General features: G+C 36.9%; 4 protein-coding genes across 5 annotated transcripts; 2 read left to right on the forward strand and 2 right to left on the reverse strand.

Annotated features, from left to right (window-relative positions):
• Nucleotides 1-4,853: 4,853 nt before the first annotated feature.
• LOC136413173 (titin-like) lies at nt 4,854-9,110 on the reverse strand. The gene is made up of 5 exons (XM_066396568.1): nt 8,985-9,110; nt 8,271-8,406; nt 7,912-8,216; nt 7,665-7,859; nt 4,854-5,498 (listed from the first exon to the last, which is right to left on the reverse strand). The coding sequence occupies exons 1-5, from the start codon at nt 8,994-8,996 to the stop codon at nt 4,854-4,856; spliced, it is 1,293 nt and encodes a 430-aa protein (XP_066252665.1). The 5' UTR covers nt 8,997-9,110.
• Nucleotides 9,111-13,833: 4,723 nt separating this feature from the next.
• Nucleotides 13,834-14,670, forward strand: LOC136413019 (zinc finger protein 512B-like). The gene is made up of 3 exons (XM_066396338.1): nt 13,834-13,988; nt 14,041-14,211; nt 14,262-14,670. The coding sequence occupies exons 1-3, from the start codon at nt 13,977-13,979 to the stop codon at nt 14,556-14,558; spliced, it is 480 nt and encodes a 159-aa protein (XP_066252435.1). The 5' UTR covers nt 13,834-13,976; the 3' UTR covers nt 14,559-14,670.
• A 52-nt stretch (nt 14,671-14,722) lies between these two features.
• Nucleotides 14,723-15,959, forward strand: LOC136413017 (leucine-rich repeat-containing protein 15-like). The gene is made up of 3 exons (XM_066396335.1): nt 14,723-14,841; nt 14,891-15,113; nt 15,162-15,959. Exons 1-3 carry the CDS (start codon nt 14,837-14,839, stop codon nt 15,879-15,881), a joined length of 948 nt encoding a protein of 315 aa, XP_066252432.1. The 5' UTR covers nt 14,723-14,836; the 3' UTR covers nt 15,882-15,959.
• Nucleotides 15,960-16,627: 668 nt separating this feature from the next.
• On the reverse strand, nt 16,628-18,235 carry LOC136413018 (RNA-binding protein cabeza-like). Of its 2 annotated transcripts, XM_066396337.1 has the most exons (4): nt 17,963-18,235; nt 17,801-17,903; nt 17,306-17,749; nt 16,628-17,249 (listed from the first exon to the last, which is right to left on the reverse strand). In XM_066396337.1, exons 2-4 carry the CDS (start codon nt 17,810-17,812, stop codon nt 16,896-16,898), a joined length of 810 nt encoding a protein of 269 aa, XP_066252434.1. In that variant the 5' UTR covers nt 17,813-17,903; nt 17,963-18,235; the 3' UTR covers nt 16,628-16,895. The 2 variants fall into 2 exon arrangements, with proteins under 2 accessions (XP_066252434.1, XP_066252433.1); XM_066396336.1 differs by having other exon boundaries at nt 17,801-18,235.
• Between the last annotated feature and the right edge of the window lie 759 nt (nt 18,236-18,994).

Genomic DNA, 18,994 nt, shown 5'->3' on the forward strand with positions numbered 1-18,994 from the left:
GATTGTTGCATCAACCTTATAAAATGTTTTATTGTTGCAATTCCATTACCGCAATTTGCACCATATGTTGTAGTTTTACATGAGTAACGTTGCACATAAAAGCATTCCTTTCTGCTTTGTTGTGATATACTTTCTGTGCCAAAATTTAAGTCATTACGTAAAAATGACCCATGAATTAGCGCATTAGTGTCACATGAGCGCCATCAATCATAAGCAATTTTAGGCTCAGCCGTCGTTTTTCTTTTTATCGCCATTACAATATCGCGGAAATGGTGGCGGTTGGGTCAGAGAAGAAAGCAAGATAAACAGAGCAATGATTCAGGATTTAATGACCGCCATGTGGTATGATAATGACATGTATATTGAGGGAAGGTAGTAAATTCAGTTGAAACAATTCGGCTGTTACAACATAATGAAATCTTAAGCATCAGCTTTTTAGGAAAGGTATAGGGTTAGTTTAGGTTAGTTCAGGTTGGGAAGGGAATTTCCAAAAAGTAGCTAAAGTGTATATAGACAGAAAGGCGCCTGTGACGGAGATAACGTTCGATACATCGAATGGTAGGAGTGAGGGATGTGGTGATGATTGAAGGAATGCTGTAGGAGGAATAGTATGAAAGTTCAAATGATGTAAAGGTAAATGCAGTGGGAGCAGTGTAGATTGAAGCCACAAATGAAAAGAATTCCCAAAAGAACGAGTAGGTAACAGGAGGATAAAGGTGTCCACGTACAGGAAGAACTTGCCGCCGTCTGAAGGAATGCCTAAGAGCGATAAACAGGGGGATAGATTGTAAAGAGGGCGAGTTTTAGTGGGTAGGCATTCTTAACGAATGAATCCCATATAACCCGAATGCCAGAACAACAGGCCGGGTACCTATGAAGTTTTCCTCCTCTAAAAAAAGCTAGTTTAGATTAGTTCCGTAAAAACATGACAATAACGTACTTGGTGTGTTATGTGTTATGTAAGTATGTAGATATACACTCAAGACCAGCCTTAGCAAGTCTGGCCCCCTGGGCGAAATTTTTAATGTCCGCCCCCTTACCCCCAAGAAAAACCACCGACCAGGAAAATTCGTCGCCCTGGGCCATCGCTTAACTTCGCTCTCTCTTAAGGTCGATACAGCATATGCTCTACTAGGACTTACTCTCAACGCAGGGAAAACTGTTGTAGAAGTCAATCATATCTATGATCCTTGATGATAAGGAATCAATCGTCTCTAATTTCGATGTTTTCAGCTAGAACAGAGTCAAATTCCCCTCGAGGAAACTTTAATTTCCTAGAATTCTGATCATCACATAGTGAATAAATCCTTTTCTAATCCTCTTACATTTTCTGGATTTTTTTCCGAGATTAAGTAGAATTTTTCCAGTCAAATTCAAACCCCCATCAACCCGAGAAAGAGAATCGAACCATCAATCTTGACTATGATTTTCTTTTGCCTTTGACATCCAAACCAAACGAAATAGAAATTGTTATTAAGCAATTCTCTTGTCGAAAAAAACCAACATGCTATGTGATACACGCAGTAAAAAATAAAAGTATAGGAAGAATATAATCAAAGATATTTGCACGAATTGCCTGTATATTCCTAATTAAGCAGGAACCGCGCCCGTGAAACGAAGAAATGAATCAAAATAAGAAAGTACTCATTATTTAAAACGAACATAAAGTAATGACGATTTATCGGGATGATCTGCAAATAAATCTAGTTTTTCTATTAGTGCCGGTATTGTAAAGAAGCTGATGGCTCTTTCACAATACTGAAGTGGTTGTTGATGAGACACTTCTTTAGCGCCATGAAGAGTTGCATTGAAACTGTAATCATGATTGTTAACTTGAGAAGATGTATACAATAAAGGATCAAAATAGAGCAAGCATCAAAAGTGCTTCCTACATTCCGTTTCTGTATGCAAGGTAGATGCTTGGGCTTGAATATTATGGCGGTGCAGTTCAAAGCGAGAAAGTGCTTATTAATTTTTTTAGGAAATCATCGTAATTGGTGCTTTCAAACTGTTGCTTTGGGGAATCAATTTCAGGCACACACACCCTCTTTGGGTAATCATTATGTAAGCGATTTTATAGAGGGCTTCCGTTAAATTTTTTTGACCCCATTTCCTGATATGGCGGTAACCGATGATTGTTAGTTGTTAGTTCCTTCAACTAAAAGGCAATATCCAAGATGCTCCTTGATGTCGTGCTAATATTTTAATAAAGCACAAAGGAACGTGAGTCATAGAGTCACAAATTACAAAAAACCCTTCATTGGCATAAACAAAATTTTAAACATTCTCTTGATCTAGCTGAATCGCTCTATTGCTTTGTCCGGTAGCAGGCTACACCAATGTTTCCAGGACACCCTGAGGGTGGAACGCATCGATAGCAATGAATGAGTTTCAGGAGTCTTCCTCGATCTCTCAAGAGCCTTTCATCCAATAAACTATGAGCTATTACTCAGGGGGTATAAAATAAGAGTAAACCGCGTGCATTTGATTTGCTCTCAGTTGAGCCATAGGACCTAGATGATTGGTGTCACAGACGCTGGAGGGGAGTGGTGGGGTTGTCTGTTTGAACCGTCTGTATTGGACGGAGAGTCCCAGAAGGCTTGATCTTGGAACGTGCAATCATATTCCTTTTCTCTGTGATTGGCCGAGTTTAGCGAAGGGTTTCTGGAGGGCCATGTGCATAGGGATGATGCCCAGTTTGGAAACGTCTATATAGAAATAGTTTGATAAGAAATATACTAAACAAACAGGAAAGAATAATTCAACATATACAATATAGAATGTAGAACCAACACATTAAGTTAATCCCTCGGGGATTCCAAAATTTAAGAAATAGATACTGTGCAATAGTTCCATCCGGTATACAATGGTAATGGATATTCTCTAAAAATATATAGATGTTATTAAACACATAGCACGATTGTAGCACGATTCTTAAAAGATGGACCTATAATTAAATTAAAAAATCACAAAAATCGGACAATAGATTTAGAAATTATTTAGCTACATATCAGTGGCATTTTCAGTCTGATCCACCGCAATTCAGGTTAGACCCAAGAAAAATTTAAAATTTACATTATGTATTTGCGTTCCTTATCTGTGTACGCTTATTGATATTTATGATTTACGTTATCGTCTACATTATCGAGTCGAATTACCCAACTGTGCACATATACTCTCCTATATTATGGAAATATACAGAATGTTTGGAAAAGTTCATACAGAACTTAAAGAGGTGAAAGTAGTACTAAAAATAGTAAAAAAGTTCTTATAAACATTGATCCGACGGAGCACCGTTAGTGAAATATGGTCCTCCAAAGGGGTCCATCATTTGGATATTTTTTAAAATAACTTTCTTTGTGATTAATATAATGAAATGAAAATCATACTCTGAGGGTCCTTAACTACCATAAATTTCATCAAAATCGATTATAAATAAGGGTAGTTTTCTAACTACTATTGATAGAAATTTTTCAACATTTTTTTGTTCCTTTTAATTATCAAACAAAAGTATTATTTTTAATGAATGAGACTTTTCCGAAGAAAAAAATCTCTACTTTTTTTTCGAATTCAGGCTAATTTAGTCAGAAATCATTATTTTTTAAATTATGTATGACTCAGAAGTAACATTTTTTAGCACTTTCACATAATAGGCATCTTTCACGGTAACAGTTTCATTGTAGTGATTGTCACTTTCATATTCTTAACAAATATTTCATATTTTATATTCATATTCACGGTTAGTAAAAACATGATGGTCCATGGTTGCAAAAAATCGAATATGATGCAAAGTAAAGCGCAAAGATCACAACTAAGATACTAAAAAAACGTAAAAACTTAAATGTTAGCAAACGAAAATGACATTTACTACAATAAAACTGTCGCCGTGAAAGACACCTACTATGTGAAAATATTTTTAAAATGTTACTGTTCTGAGCTATATATAATTTAAAAATAATTATTTCTTACTAAACTATACAGAATTCAAAAAAAAGTAGAGAATTTTATTCTGTTTAATTCATAAAAAAAACAATATTATTTGATTGATAATTCAAAGGAATAAAAAAATCGAAGAACTTCTGTTAATGGTCGTTATTTATAATCGATTTGGATGAAAGTTATGATAGTTAAAGACCCTTATGGTATGATTATTACCTACAATTTTCATTGCATTATCTTAATCAGAAAAAGTTATTTTAAAAAATATCCAAATGATAGGACATCTTTGGAGGGCCATATCTTAGTAACGGTGCTCCGTCAGATCAACGTTTATAGGGACTTTTTTTACTATTTTTAGCACTACATTCATCTCCTTATAGTTTGTACCAATTTTTCCAAACACCCTGTATAATGTAAATGTATAATGCACAATATCCTCGTGCATTCATTTTGAACGTATTTCAAAATCATATTGATTTCAACTTCCTGGTTAATTTGCTTTCTTGCAATGGCCCCTTGTAATCTTGAATCGATCGCGTTGTTTCATTTACGTAAAACAATAATTAAAGCACATTATTGATTTTGCAACACTGTATTATATACCAGCCTAAATTTGCTAATGGCTGAAGCAATAATCTCAATGGGTCCTTTCATGAACAGAGGGAAATTCTTAGTGCAAAGAGACTGCACTAAATTCATTTTTAATTATATCAGGTCATAAAGAATAATGAAAGTGACTCCGCTTCCTTTCACTCGACATTCATGATCTCATGGCACATTCTCTATTCAACGACTTGTATTTGAGAAAACAATTTTTATTAAAAAAAGACAACAATAAAACTGTACATTATAACATAACAAAATTCAAACCAGTCTTCAGATCTATTTTTGAGTAAATGGCAATTTTACGCTATCTAATACAATCCGTGACCCTCGTCACCTCCAATGGGTTGCCACCCACCCACATCACCTCCGCTGGTTTCTTCTAAGGCCTTAGTGTCATAAGCACTGCCACCCCCTATTCCACTCTCATATCCTTCATCGGAGGGAAATTGTTCTTGAACTCCATACCCCCCTTCCAAAGCTTGGTGTCCTTCCAGTCCACCCCCTCCTCCTCCTCCATAATGCTCCAACCCAGATCCTCCATTGTCAGCTTGAGTGTGCAGCTGCACGGGATAAGGTTTGGGAACTTCAACAGGGTAAGGAACCTTCTTTTCGACTATCTGAGGTACTGGTACTGGAACCTTGACGATCTTAGTTTCATGCACTGGATAAGGTTTGTCTATGTGAACGGGGTAGGGTTGAGGGATGGGTACTTTCACGGGATAAGGTTGGGGAATGGTGATTTTGCTCTCTTTGGTTATTTTGATCTCATCTCCGGGCAGATGGTCCTTGCTGTATTCGCCTAAATCCAAGATATCGTATTTGGGGTAGGTGATTTTGCTGTAAATTTCTAAATCCGGGACTCCTTCGAGTTGCTGACTGGACGAACCTGATGATCCCCATTGGCTCGGTGTCGCCTTTGCTGCCCCGAGGCAACAAATTGCCAAAACCGCACCCTGTATAAATGTTTTGGGATTAGCAGAGGCAACTTCTAACTTCAAATTTACTTACAAAATTGATCATGTCTGCGCACTAATGAAAGGCTGACTATACTGACTGTCCCAAGAATAGGAAACAGTATTTATATTATACGGAACCAAAACCAACAGACCTCGTTATTTCTTTCCTATTACCGTCCGAGAAATGTTACTTTCTTCCTAAGTTCACTGCCGCAAAAACTTTTCAATCCGTCAGATCAGACCATTCTCTGATATAATACCGTCTAAGAGCCACGTTAATTGGAGCTTTTTAATTGTAGCTCATAAACGTACGATTCGGGAGGGATAAATGTTTCAATCACAATTTTGATCTTATTCGAGTATTTCAAATAATCTTCCCTGAACAGCAATTTTTTATTTGATTAAGCAATTGAAGTATTTTAGAGAGTATTTTTGGAGGGTTTCCCTGCGTGCGACGCCTATGACCAATAACCTGATAAAAATTAGCTTATTTAATCTCATAAAGTAAAAGTAATAGATTCTTGCATAGTTAATAAGTGGCTCAGACTACAATCGCCACATCTCAGTCGTAACGATTAGTCCGATTATTTAATGGTGAATACCTTTTTTTTTCTTACATTCCCAATTATTTTTTTGGAGGTTTTATTAATTGATTAAAATTACTTTGAGCAGCTGATTATAACTCAATTATGCTTGAGTTTTCTGGTGGTGAAATATGAAGACATAGTTTTTCAACATGATAATTTGAAAGGATATGAAAAGGAATGCGTTTTGTTATAAAGGAAGTAGGAGTTGAATGTAAAAAAGCAGAATGCGAATGGAAAATAACAAAAAAAAAGTTCAAATGCAAAAAATAGTAGGCAACATAATCCGAATCCCGAGAGCAGGAACTGCAATTAACATCACAGCTCGCGCTAATTGATAGCCGGTGAGATGATGCCGTGATTTTCCACCCATAAGCTAAGAATTTATTATTGCTGTTATTTGATTATAAACTTCTAAATACCGATCGTATCTTTAATGACTTTTAAAACCCCTGTTCTGAAGCATGAATTTTTGCAGCAAAAAATTACTACTTTTACCGTTAAAACTCTTCTTTTTTTAAAATTATTTTTATTTTGGACCACTGCGCCAAAGGTTGCAAATCTTCGCCACCTGCCCCGCATCATGTAGCTATATTTTTTTATTATAGGTATAAGCTAGACGAAGATGAAGGCTGTGATGTTGATCCTGGTACCCTAGGTGCTCGAGTATGCTCTGGATGCAGTTGGCACGTACGTTATATTTTATTTAAGATTAAGTCTTCATTAAAGGGCGTGTACCAGACAAAGACAGTTATATACGAAGCATTAGGCTGACATTATAGTTGAGTCATAGGTCGATGGGAATAGTGGAGGCAAGCGAGAGTTAGACAGACAAAATTAGCGATTTGATCAATCTCCCTGGAAGAAGGCCCGAATGACCCACTAACTAATAACTCAAAAAGTCATTTGGAGTGAACATTCCAAATAGAGAGGAATTTACGATTAAATTTCTTCAGTTATCAGTGGAAACAATCATGTTGGATACCAGACAAAACAGACATTTTTGCGGGAGAGAAATCCCCGTAATACGTTTTGGGATTGTATCGTACGCAGGCACGTTTTAGGTCCAGGTTTTGTACTACCTCCATAAGAAACTTCCAATTTTTATTAAGATACTCCTTTTCACATTAAATTGGCCGTTCTAAGGACAGGAAGAGGGTCCAAATGAGTCCAAAAGCGGTTTGCAGTGGTTCTTCCCCTCTCTTTAACAATCTACTACTCATCTAAATTATCATCCAGTGAAAGGAAATGTGAATTTCATAGAACAATACTAGTTAATCACATTCATTGACGGGGAACAATCAAATCCAGATAATGATTTTCGAAAGAGCGCGATATTTCTCTTCGATAAATTTAGATTTGTAATTGACTCCATTTACTGACTCCACTGAACTAAAATGAGACACAATTCTTATAGAAAAATATTTGTTTATTAAAAAAGACAAAGCATAGTACATTTAACACAGACAAATAGTACAACATAAATTAGATGAATCGATGGAGAGTTCTTCAACGATGAAGTACAAGATTGTGAAGATGACTAATAATACTGTTGAAACTGAACAGTCGTTGTTTTCTAAAAATGATGGCCGTAACCACCACCTAATTCCAAACCACCTCCAAGACCTCCCTCAAAGCTGTCGTGGCCTTTGATGTAGATTGGTACCGTTTTTTCTACTATAACTGGTACTTTCACTGGATAAGGCACAGGCTTGTGTACTGGATAAGGCACTGGTTTGGGTACTGGGACTGGATGAGGCACTGGGTATGGAACCTGCGCAGATTTTACAGTTAATCTACCAATTTGATTAGTAAGTTGTCCTTACCTTCACAGGTACTTTAACTGGGTATGGTACAGGTTTCTCCACTGGGTAGGGCACAGGCTTTTCAACGGGAACTGGGTATGGTTTAGGTACGGGCACTGGGTAGGGTCTGTCTACGGGCACGGCGACTTTAACAGGGTAAGGTACAGGTACGCTCTTCTCAATGTGCACAGGGTAGGGTTGGGGCACTGGCACTGGGACAGTTTTAGTCACGGTGATGTGGTGCGATTCGATGCCGCCTCCAAATCCTCCTCCCAATCCCCCTCCCAGGTCCAATCCTCCTAAGTCGTGACCACCAATGTCACCTCCTACAGAAAATATTGATCTACTTGCAAGTCTATGAGCAAAATAAAAGTACTGACCACCATATCCTAAGTCGAAGAGGCCTCGCTTGGTTTGTTTTTTGCTGTCTTTGGCTTCGACGGCTTTCGGTTCCTTAGCTTTCTTCTCCTCAGCCGAGGCTAGGACTAAGAGTGCGCAGAACACGAAGGAGAGGTACTGAGAAATTAGGAATAACATAAAATACAAAGGATATCGAATATCTATTTGAAGCTAAAATTTAGAGATTTGATATTGGAAACATACTGAAATTATATAAGAAGAAAATATAAGAGATTTAATGGAGCTGTTAAGAAGTTGCTCCTTGTGCTTGGCAGATTCAAGATAGTCGGTAATATAGAGGGCATCAGTAGAGAATGTACAATTGGATATAGTGGTTTCAAATCAAATCCCTTTAAGGGAGTTTTATATGGAATAGTGGGCTTTAGTGCATTAGGGCTATGTTCAAATAGTTAATATACTCTAAATGCTTAATAGTATACAAGGTGTTGCATGAGAAAAATTCAAGCTTCCGAAGCTTGAAAAGGAACAAGGCTTGGAGATTCAAATTTAGAGTTTTAGTCTTAAAAATCTCTAAAAAGTGGCAAAATTTCAGGTTTCTTTTGTTGAATTTATCAGACATTTTATCGCAATAATTTCATTTAATCAGAAACAATCTAGAGAATGTTGTTAAATGCACTAAAATCCAGTAAAATTGGGTCACTGCGTTTGAGATGAGACCGCCACTATGCACTTACTTGGATATTCATTATGCTAAAGAACTAAAACGAACGACTGTTGTCTTGTGGTCCCAAGAAGGCGGTATATATATACACTCCTAAATTGCAGATTTACCTCAAGCAAAGCCACATTGCTTTCTATGCGACTACAGAATATGCGTGTGCACCCCTTCCACCCTGCTCTCATGTGGCGCAATAATACCGTACGTTTAATTACGGAAAATAAAAAGTTTTTTTTCGACATACAGTGCTAACATGAATAAAATCGGCCGGCGATTTCGTATTATGGGAATATTTGAATAATTGTCCGGAATTTTGTAAAGGCAGTGGCTGCGGGCCTTTGAAAAAAACCCCAAGTCAAAATCTAAGGGAATTATAGAGAGCATACATTCAATCAAGGTTCGTTGCCCAACTTTCAGGTGCCCGTTGACCTATTGTAGTGTCTTCAGCTGAAATACAATTGAGGGCATTATCGGCAGTACAATGCGTACCTACGCCCATGGCTTTTTTCCTGTAACCTGTATATTAACCGACTGTTTCATGCAAGTACTTGGTATTAGCTAATTCCTCATCGTCGTGCCTAATTAAACAGTGTTAGCAGTACCAAGTGCCACCGTTAATTGTACGCTTTGAGGTGCCGATATATGAAATCGTTATGTTATGATTCCGTTGCGAAACCATTATCAAATATAGGGTTTCTATGTTTCGATGGGCATTGCATTAATAAAGTTGTTCTCCCAACAAGTCCAATGAAAGAATACGTATACAGGGGTACTCAATCATGGGGTATTGGTTACCAAAAAAGATACGAGGTCGGTTAAGTCAGAGGAAAGTTGTGCAATTTACAGTTTGAGAATATGCCGTTTTCACATTTTGACATTTTTAAATGCAGCTTTTTTTCTGTTAAAGTTCAGTCTTGCAGTTTAGTGCAACTAAATTTTCTTATTCTCACTCTCGCATGTTCCTCTATAATCTGACCCCTATGATCTGCGCAGCTGAAGGATACTGTAATATTCGATTTTGTGTAACGATGTTATTTCCTAAGCAATAATTTTCTGTGTTAAAAAATAAAAAAGAGGCATTAAAAAAGTGATATTATGAAATTGCTTGCTCGAAGGTTAAAATACCGTGCATAAAAATGTCTGATGTCAATTTAATTTGCTCACATGTATTAGTTGATATAGTATGTGTTGCCCTTGTAGTTTCCAAATTCATAAGATTTATCAAACATTTATCGTTCAGTAAACCTAGTAAAATCGTTTGATAGTACTAATGTAAACGTAGTAGCTATTTCCGACGGAAACATCATCTGAGGTCAGATTCTTGAATTTGCCGAGCAGGATGTTCCTTGGGAATGACGTCTAAATGATTCAATCAACACTGTTCCACCATATAAAATTTCAACAAATATACGTCATTTTGACGTCTTTACTGAACATGTTCTACTCTCCCAAATGCCGCATCCAACGGAAATAACAACTAAGTTTACATGGAGACTATCGGACGGTTTTACTAGGTTCACTGACCGACAAACGTTTGTTAAATCTTATGAATTTGGGAACTACAAGGGCAACACACATGATACAAATTAATACCTATAGGCAAATTAAATTGAAATCAGACATATTTATGTATCTCATAACCTTCAATCAGTTTCACAACATCGCTGTAATGCCTCTTTTTCCTTTATTTTTTTAACGGGCAAAATTGTTGCTTAGGAAATAATATCGTTACGCAAATCTAGTGGGTATTATTACAGTTTCCTTCAACTACGTAAAATATATCCTCACTTAAATCAAATTATTAGCCGATAAAATCTTTCGCAATGTTTGTAAACAATTAGTGTACTGACCGCCCTTGAAAACCAGCTAACATTCTTCAGTTATTAAACATAGACCTACAATGCATCTGTTCAAGCTAAAGATGCGTGTCAAGAGCAACAAGGAAGATATATCTGACACGTAGCTAACCTTTATTAGAGCCATTAATTAGGTTGTGCAAATCGTACATGCAAATGTTGCATTGTATAGAATTGAAATGCCATTAGGGAAGGACCAATTCTCACGATGATTTGGAAATACATTTGAGAAGAATTTCTCTGAATTGCGTTATGGTATAATAACGACAGTCAAAGAGATATCACAGCCAGATCAATTACAAGCTAAAAGGAGCGTACAGAGTTATTCAAATTTGCTGCTCATTATTGGGATCTCCCAAGTCGTAAAAGATACGAGGTCGGTCAAATTATACAGCGTGTCCATTCTGAAGCTCAACTATAACAGTCTCGGTAACAAAGTAGATGATGATTGTCGAAAATCGAAACGTCGGATTTAAAGCATGACATCACCGCCAAGAGGAAAAGCTGCAATTATGAAATGTCAGTTATTTTGAGTTAAATCGTCGAACGGAAAAATAGAAAGTTTTCCAAAGTTTGAAAAGGCATATTCTTGAACTCCGAATTACGCAACTTTGCCCCAGTTTAAACGACCTTGAATCTTTTATGGTTACCGAGACCTTCATTTTTCACTGTCTCTTTTCTAAAGAATGATGTCCTCAGATTTTTGAGGTGATATTTCAGATTTTAAGAATCATCATCAGCTTCATTTTTTTTTAAATTTTCTAACCTAAACATACCTGAATTAACTTGATAATTTAATTATACTTTTTGAAAGCCCTGGATTTTCTGAATAAAAATTTGTATCATCCTGAGTAGTAAGCATATGTTTGTTTAAAAAAGTCATAAAAATGCTTAACAAAAGAGGAATATGTTAGGACTTTACACCATTGCTACTTATAATTATTGTCCCATTTTTATTGCCCTGTCCATTCAATTTAATTTACACCTCTTGTGGTTTTTAGGATTCTAATGGTGAGCAACGAATTTGAATAACCCTGTATACTAAACCAGGCAGAAATAAACCACCGATTTAATTTGTGAAATGTTTTTTCATAATATGTAATAAACTCTGAAGGCGGTTTCGAATAACCTTACAGCTAAAGTGAATGAATCAGTGCGTGAAATTATATGTTTTGTGTTAAAACTTTAGAATGTCTCAAGTATGTAGAGGTGGATGCTTGATGATGCTGTATATAAGCATTCAGCTCCCTATAGCCGCTCCTTATTCTGCCTCTTACTTCTGCCCACATCCGAGTTTAATTTACTTAACGAAATTAACTTCCGACGCTCGAATGTAATTCTCTCTTTTATAAAGAGGACGGACCACTCTTTCACTGAGAGGAAGAGGGTCCACATGGAACCAAATAGGATGAATGAAAAGCGGAACGAGCCCTCAGGTGCTCAACCGCGAGGTTTCGGCTCCCCCGTATTAGTTAAATGTTTAGGGGTAATATCCATAATAGTATTTTTGTGAAATGTGAGGGTTTATGTATAAAAACATGATGACGTCGTTTTAAAGGAAAAATAATGTTATTGCTAATATACGGGGTGTTCTTTAAAAAAAAATGGACTTTGCATACAGGTACATGAGTTATTAAGCAGAAGTGAACAACAACAGCGTATAAAAAATGAAACAACGTACAGGGTGGCCCTTTTAATTTATTGAGACTACTACTACTTTTATATATAACCAACAACGTCGCATTATTGAAAATACTTTACGTAGAGCAAGTTCAATCACTTACATTTGCAAATTTTCTGGAAGATCGTCTTTCTTGTTAACAATAAACGTCTAACCCACCAATCACCTTATTTATTTACCTAACGTATTTTTAATTAATTTTTTTTTTTTGGAAAATTCGTAGTCTAACGATGATCATGAACGATGTAAACTCAATCGATGTTGTACTAAATAACTCATAATGTAGGCAACACTATATTCACATCGGCATCAAATGAATGCGCCTCCGCGACGTCTCAGCTTTCATTAAGTTTACCTCGTAGATTTTTTGAATTTTGGATGGATTCGGATCTGAATTCTGAATATCTATAGCGTGTCCTTAAAAAGGGTGTTGACAAGTTTTATTAGTATTTATTTGATTTAGAAGATTTGGAAGGTTAACAGATGTTAAAGGATTTTACTCAGAATTAAATGTTTTCCTTGATATTTTGCAAAAATTTTTGATTTTGGTCATGGTTTCAACTATGTATGTGGAGTAAAAAGGCAAAACTTTCAAAAATTGGAGAAAAAATTGCCTCGTTTAGGATATATTCAAATTCTATGATTCTAATTATAGTTAAAATTTTAGAGAAAGATTTTTTCAGTTTTCAACATGCTTTTCAATGAAATTGATATTTCAGAGCAGTTTCTCGTCAGAGGTCTCGCTCGGCACGTGAACCGTAGATAACCGAAATAACAGCCAAAAGACTGGATTCTTTCTCAATTCTCTATTTTTATACCAACCTGTCCCCTCTTATCGTAATACATTAATAAGACATATGACCAGAAAAAGATGACCATATTTTACTATCACCGATCTAGTTTCCGAATTACTATACGAATGAAAGTCGTCCGTTTTTGTTGCGTAATCTTGTTATATTATGTTAAAAATTTCATTTTTAGCTTATTTGCTAATGGATACTTCTTTAATCTATAGCCCAATAAATAAACAATAATCTTCGCAAAGACTTTCTTTTACGTTACCCTTAAACCTCAGCAGATTTTCTTGAATTTTTAGCGACTTTGCCTTGCGGCATACGCCGATCACACTACATGTAATATGTATTGTAACTTTATATTTATGATTATAACAATATTATCATTAAAAGTATTTTTAAGTAACTTCTAATAACGCAAGAAGCGCTAAAACTCCTCTTCATAAACCGAAGACAATCGCCAATCATACAACCGGAAATTCGACCGTGCAGTTTCTGCTCTTATTCCGTAATCAATTATTCCTTCAAACTAGATTGAAATGGGGAATTTGGTGCAGGCAAATAGACGAGTTTCGTAGGAGAAAGACTTCTTTAAAGGATGAACAAAATATGAAAGTATAAAAGGTATTTGCCAGATCTCGGGGACTCAGTGTGCGGTGGGAATTCTTGCACGAACAATGAAGGTGTTTGTGAGTAGTCGCCATCTTTCTTTTACCCCTGATAACACCCCTTAAATCGTAGATAGTGCTATCACTAGCGGCTGTAGTCCTCGGATACCCCGATGCTGATGAACCTCATCAGAGATCGAAACGAGGATTTCACGATATAAAGACCATCACCGTTCCCAAACCATACCCCGTGTATGTCCCCAAACCGTATCCTGTGGTGAAGCATGTACCCATCAAAATTAAAGTAAGTTCCTTGCTGCATAGAACCTCATACATATAACTTTTTGCCCGTAGGTTCCATATAAGGTTACCGTCTCCAAACCTTACCCCGTGGAAGTGCCCAAGCCCTACCCAGTGCAGGTCACCAAAACAGTCCAAGTGCCAGTCACCAGGACTGTTCAGGTACCGGTGAAAGTACCAATTCATGTACCCTACGCGGTAAAGGTGCCCTATCCAGTACCAAAACCGTACCCAATTGAAATTGAAAATTTGAAAATTGTCAAAGAGTCTTATCCAGTGGTGGTTGAGAAGAAGATCCCTTATCCAGTGGTTATTGACAGTGGACATCACGGTGACGTCCATGGGTGGTAGTTGGGCGGCAGATTATTTGTTAATTAGTTTGTAGATATTTTCATTATTTTTTACTTTTTTTCAAGAAATAAACACTCTGTATATAAACAAAATAAACAAGATTCCCCCATGTCGTGTCTGTCTGGTAATTGACCACTTCAAGAACTAATTATTACGCTGGTGGAATGAAATAAGATAAGAAAAGACATTGCTGCGATAAGCGAACTGATTTTGTGTAAACATGTAGTTTGATTTCAAACAAAGAAATAGTGAAGAAGAGTGTCTTTGTTGGAAATTCTATGATGTGAGTCCTTTTTTTCAGGAAGTAATTTCTCCGTAGCTTTATTTTATAGGCTGAATATCTATCTTTTCGTCCCTTTATTGGTGTCCCTATCAGCAGCCTATCATGTGGGCAGACTATCCTCGCAAATCATACATCTGCACTCCAATTTGCCCAGAAATCAGCCCCTAATTGTGCCAGGGGTTAAGAAATTAAACAAAGGGCTGGTAGAACATATACTTCTCAAAAACTGCAGTGGAATAATTGATGAAAGCACCTTCAAGCATTTCCCCAAGGTATTTAACAACATTTCTTTGTTCGCCGCACTAATCCTCGAATTTCAGTTAAAAAAACTTACCCTCTGGGAAACGCACATAGAAGACATTAGCTCTTCATTGCCCATCACGCATTTTATAGCGCTAGCTTCCCGCCTGCCCCCGTTAAACGAGAATTTTCAGCAAAAACTCCCCAATCTCCAATCCGCCCTTTTACTGGGCAACAAAGACTTCCTCATAGACCCTTCAGTACTCAAAAACTTCAAACAACTGCAAGTATTACACATTTCTGAAGCAAATTTCACAGATCAGTGCATCACCAAAGAGTGGTTCCGAGGCTTGGACCATCTCCAAGAATTATCGTTAAGCGATAATAATCTTTCTTGTATTGCTGAAGATGCCTTCAAGAATTTGAGCAACATGTGGAAACTCGATTTAACTTACAATCACATTAAAAACTTAGAGAAAACTGTTTTTAAGAAGCTTACAAAATTGGAGCTATTAGGGTTGTATGGCAATGACTTGGAAGAGTTTGAGATAAGTTTGTTGGGAAGTCAGAGGGCTCATTTAGAGATTTTAGGGGTGGATTGGAGTGATCTTAAAGGAGTGAAGGCGGAAGATGTTTTGAGAAATCTACCCAAGTTGCGTTACATTTCTTTTGGGCATGAAGAAATGCCCAATGATTTTAAGGCGGGAGAATTTTGCCAAGTGTTGAGGCAACATGGGGCCCGATGCAAAGTTGACACTGTGTTTGGGTCAGGAAGAAATTTGGGGTACTCGCTGACATAGATTGAGTGCATGTCATTTTTTCAAATTATGTAAATTGTACTAAAACTTATTAAAATGCGTTTCTTGGAGGATTTGGAGATTTTGGGGGGTGGACCGAAGAGATCTAAAGGACTGAAGAGGGAGAATGTTTTGAGGCATACGCCTAAGCTGCGTATGTTTCTTTTAGGCATACGATGTACAATGATTTTAAGGCGGAGGAATTTTGTTAGGTGTTGAGTGTATGTCAGGTTGCCTATAATCAGGTGTTATTAATCCAACATTAGCTCCGTTTACATCGTTCATAATCATCCTTTTAGAGTCTGAATTTCGAGTTTATTTTTTAATAATTTAGCTCGTTTTAATTACGCTTTTTTATTACCTTTAATAAAATTTGACAAAAACAACAAAATCAGTTTTTAAATCAGTAATTCGTCAAGATGTATAAACACAGACAAAAAAATCAATATTCCTCTGGGTCCACGGTTTCAAAGAGACAAATCCTAATCAAAAACACATCGTACTCGCAATTCAGACTCCGTAATTTAAAAAAATCGCATTTTTACATGCACAGGAATGCATTCGCGTTACCAAGTTTAAATAATTCGATCTCATCTAATTATGTCCAAGATTATACGGAGCATTTAACATAGATTCTGATTACTGAATGTGGTTTTGATTCAAAATAAAACAGCTAATATATATTTATATAGTATTTATCTATTTTAATGAAACTGAAAATCTTACAAGTAAAACAATTATCACGGGATTATGAGCATGATACTTTGAACAAAATAGGAGAATTTAATGCCTCAATGAAGCGAAACTACGTGGATCAATTAAGCATTATGTAGACGCGCACTACATAGAGCTAATATACATATATTTACAAAAATCTTAAAACCTAAAATTGCACAGTTCTGGTATAATTGCACTAAACATGAACTTCTGTAAAGAACTCTTTGCAATTATAATTCGCAAAGCTAATTTACCAAGCTCATAAGCTCCTCCAGTATCGTAAAAGCACAGACTTTTGCGTTAATGATGTTCAAATCCGCCTGAAGAAAATCCTTCGTGGCCGCCAAAATCCCCTCCAGAGCTGATTGAAATATGTTCCTCAGAGCCTCCAAATCCTCCCTCAAGACCTCCCAATCCTCCATGGCCTCCTTCAAGACTACCTCCGTATCCTCCTCCAAAACCGCCATCACCACCACTTTCATGACCGCCAACGAGTACTGGAATGACCTTCTTTACAATGTTATACTCGGGTACATGAACTGGCACAGGTTTGTGCACGGCTACTGGATAAGGTTTGGGCACGGGGACGGCAACTTTGAATGGAACTGCCACTTTATAAGGCACTTTAACTGGTACTGGGATGTTTTTTACCACCTAATACATTATGGTTTTTAAACTATTTTGGGTTTAATCCTAGAGAAGGAACTTACTTTGACTGGGTAGGGCTTGTCTACAGGAACAGGGTAAGGTTTTGGTACATGCACTGGATAAGGTTTGTCTACTTTTACTGGAACTGTAACCTTAACTGGAACTGGGACGTCCTTATAAATCTTTACTGGAACTGGCACAGGATGAGGCACTTGGATCTCCTTGTGAAGAGTGATGTGAGTCACTCTTCCTTCGTCACCATCACCAGTTGCTCCCCCAAAACCACCTCCATGACCACCCCTAGATAATCCTCCAGCGAGCTCCAGTCCATGTCCACCATCAAGAGAGATACTTCCTCCTCCGTGGCCACCAAAACCTCCTCCTCCCAATGAAATCTCACTCCCGCTATGACCTCCAAAGTCTCCAAGATCAATCAAACCCCGTTTCTGTTTAGACTGATTTTTGCCTCCTGCTAGGACGGAGGTTGCGAGTAGCACCGTGCAGACCTAAACGATTCAGTTAATTTTTATTTTCCTGGACGACTTGAGCATACTTACCAAAGCCTTCATCTTGTGTTTACTCCTTGATGAGAACCAGAACTGTGTTGATTCTGGTGGGTGCAGATAGGTTTTTATATGAAACAAAGACTAGTAGCCTCCCCTAATTCGACGATAGTATTATTCCGGGTCAGAGTAATGGAGAATCTCATTGGTACTTACGTTTACGTACTTTCTCCCCCTGGCGCTTCTATTACCGCATAAGAAAATAATGTGTATAATTTGGAGTAAGAGGCATTCCTCATGCAGAGGTGATTCTTTTGTGTGTTTATTTTATGTTTTGCTTGTGAAAGTGCATGTTTGTGATCTTCAAGAGAACCACCGGCTATGCAGGAGACAGTAAATCACATACGATTTTAATTGCTCTTACTGGCACGATATCGTTATTGGCTTGGTGGTCATGGCGATCGCTTCAGTTCAGGGACTTGCTTAACAGTTGGTACCTACCCATTACTATTAAGAAGTAATTTATCATATTATCTAATATATGGAGCGGTTAAAGCACAGAATCTCATATACTTACCCACCAAAAGGCAGTTTTCGCAATCGGCTTATACCTAATCGGACATCATATTCTCATGAAACAATAACCCCCTTTTACTTTGATTATGAGCATTTTAATGAATGCGCTTTTATTGGCAAATATTTCGAATCAATCAGCATTATACATTTTTTTGGAATGTTATATAAGGATGGCGTAAGTGTAGCTTTATTTGCAGACATAGTAAATTGGATAATAAAACGTAATAATCACGGCTTAGGTATTTAGATAAGAATTGAGGGCCTTGCCGCAAGTAGGGGTCAACTCCACTTTGAAATATAATTCCCGCTACATATATGTAAAAAAATCTGCCTGATCGTTTTGTGCAGGAAAGGGATAGAAAGGATACTTGATAGTACAGGGAATTTGGGTGAGGCGCCAAGTATGAACCATAAAAGCTTTGAAGCATTTGTGTTGCCCGGTGTCATATATTTGCAAAAAGAAATATATGTAATTGTTTTTTAGGCAAAATTAGTTTGTTTCTTCAAAAAAGGACTGTACATTCAAAGGCATAAAGAGTTAAGATCATTAAAATCTCAGATTCACTATAGTTGAAAAAAAATGCTACCGTTTCAATTTACCCAAAAATTTAAAACCGTTTATCTTAAAACTAATATTTTTGACATATGCTCCTTTTCCTGAACAGTCGCTAA

The sequence above is a fragment of the Euwallacea similis genome, chromosome 13 (genome assembly GCF_039881205.1).
Source record: "Euwallacea similis isolate ESF13 chromosome 13, ESF131.1, whole genome shotgun sequence".
Taxonomy (NCBI): Eukaryota; Metazoa; Arthropoda; class Insecta; order Coleoptera; family Curculionidae; genus Euwallacea; species Euwallacea similis.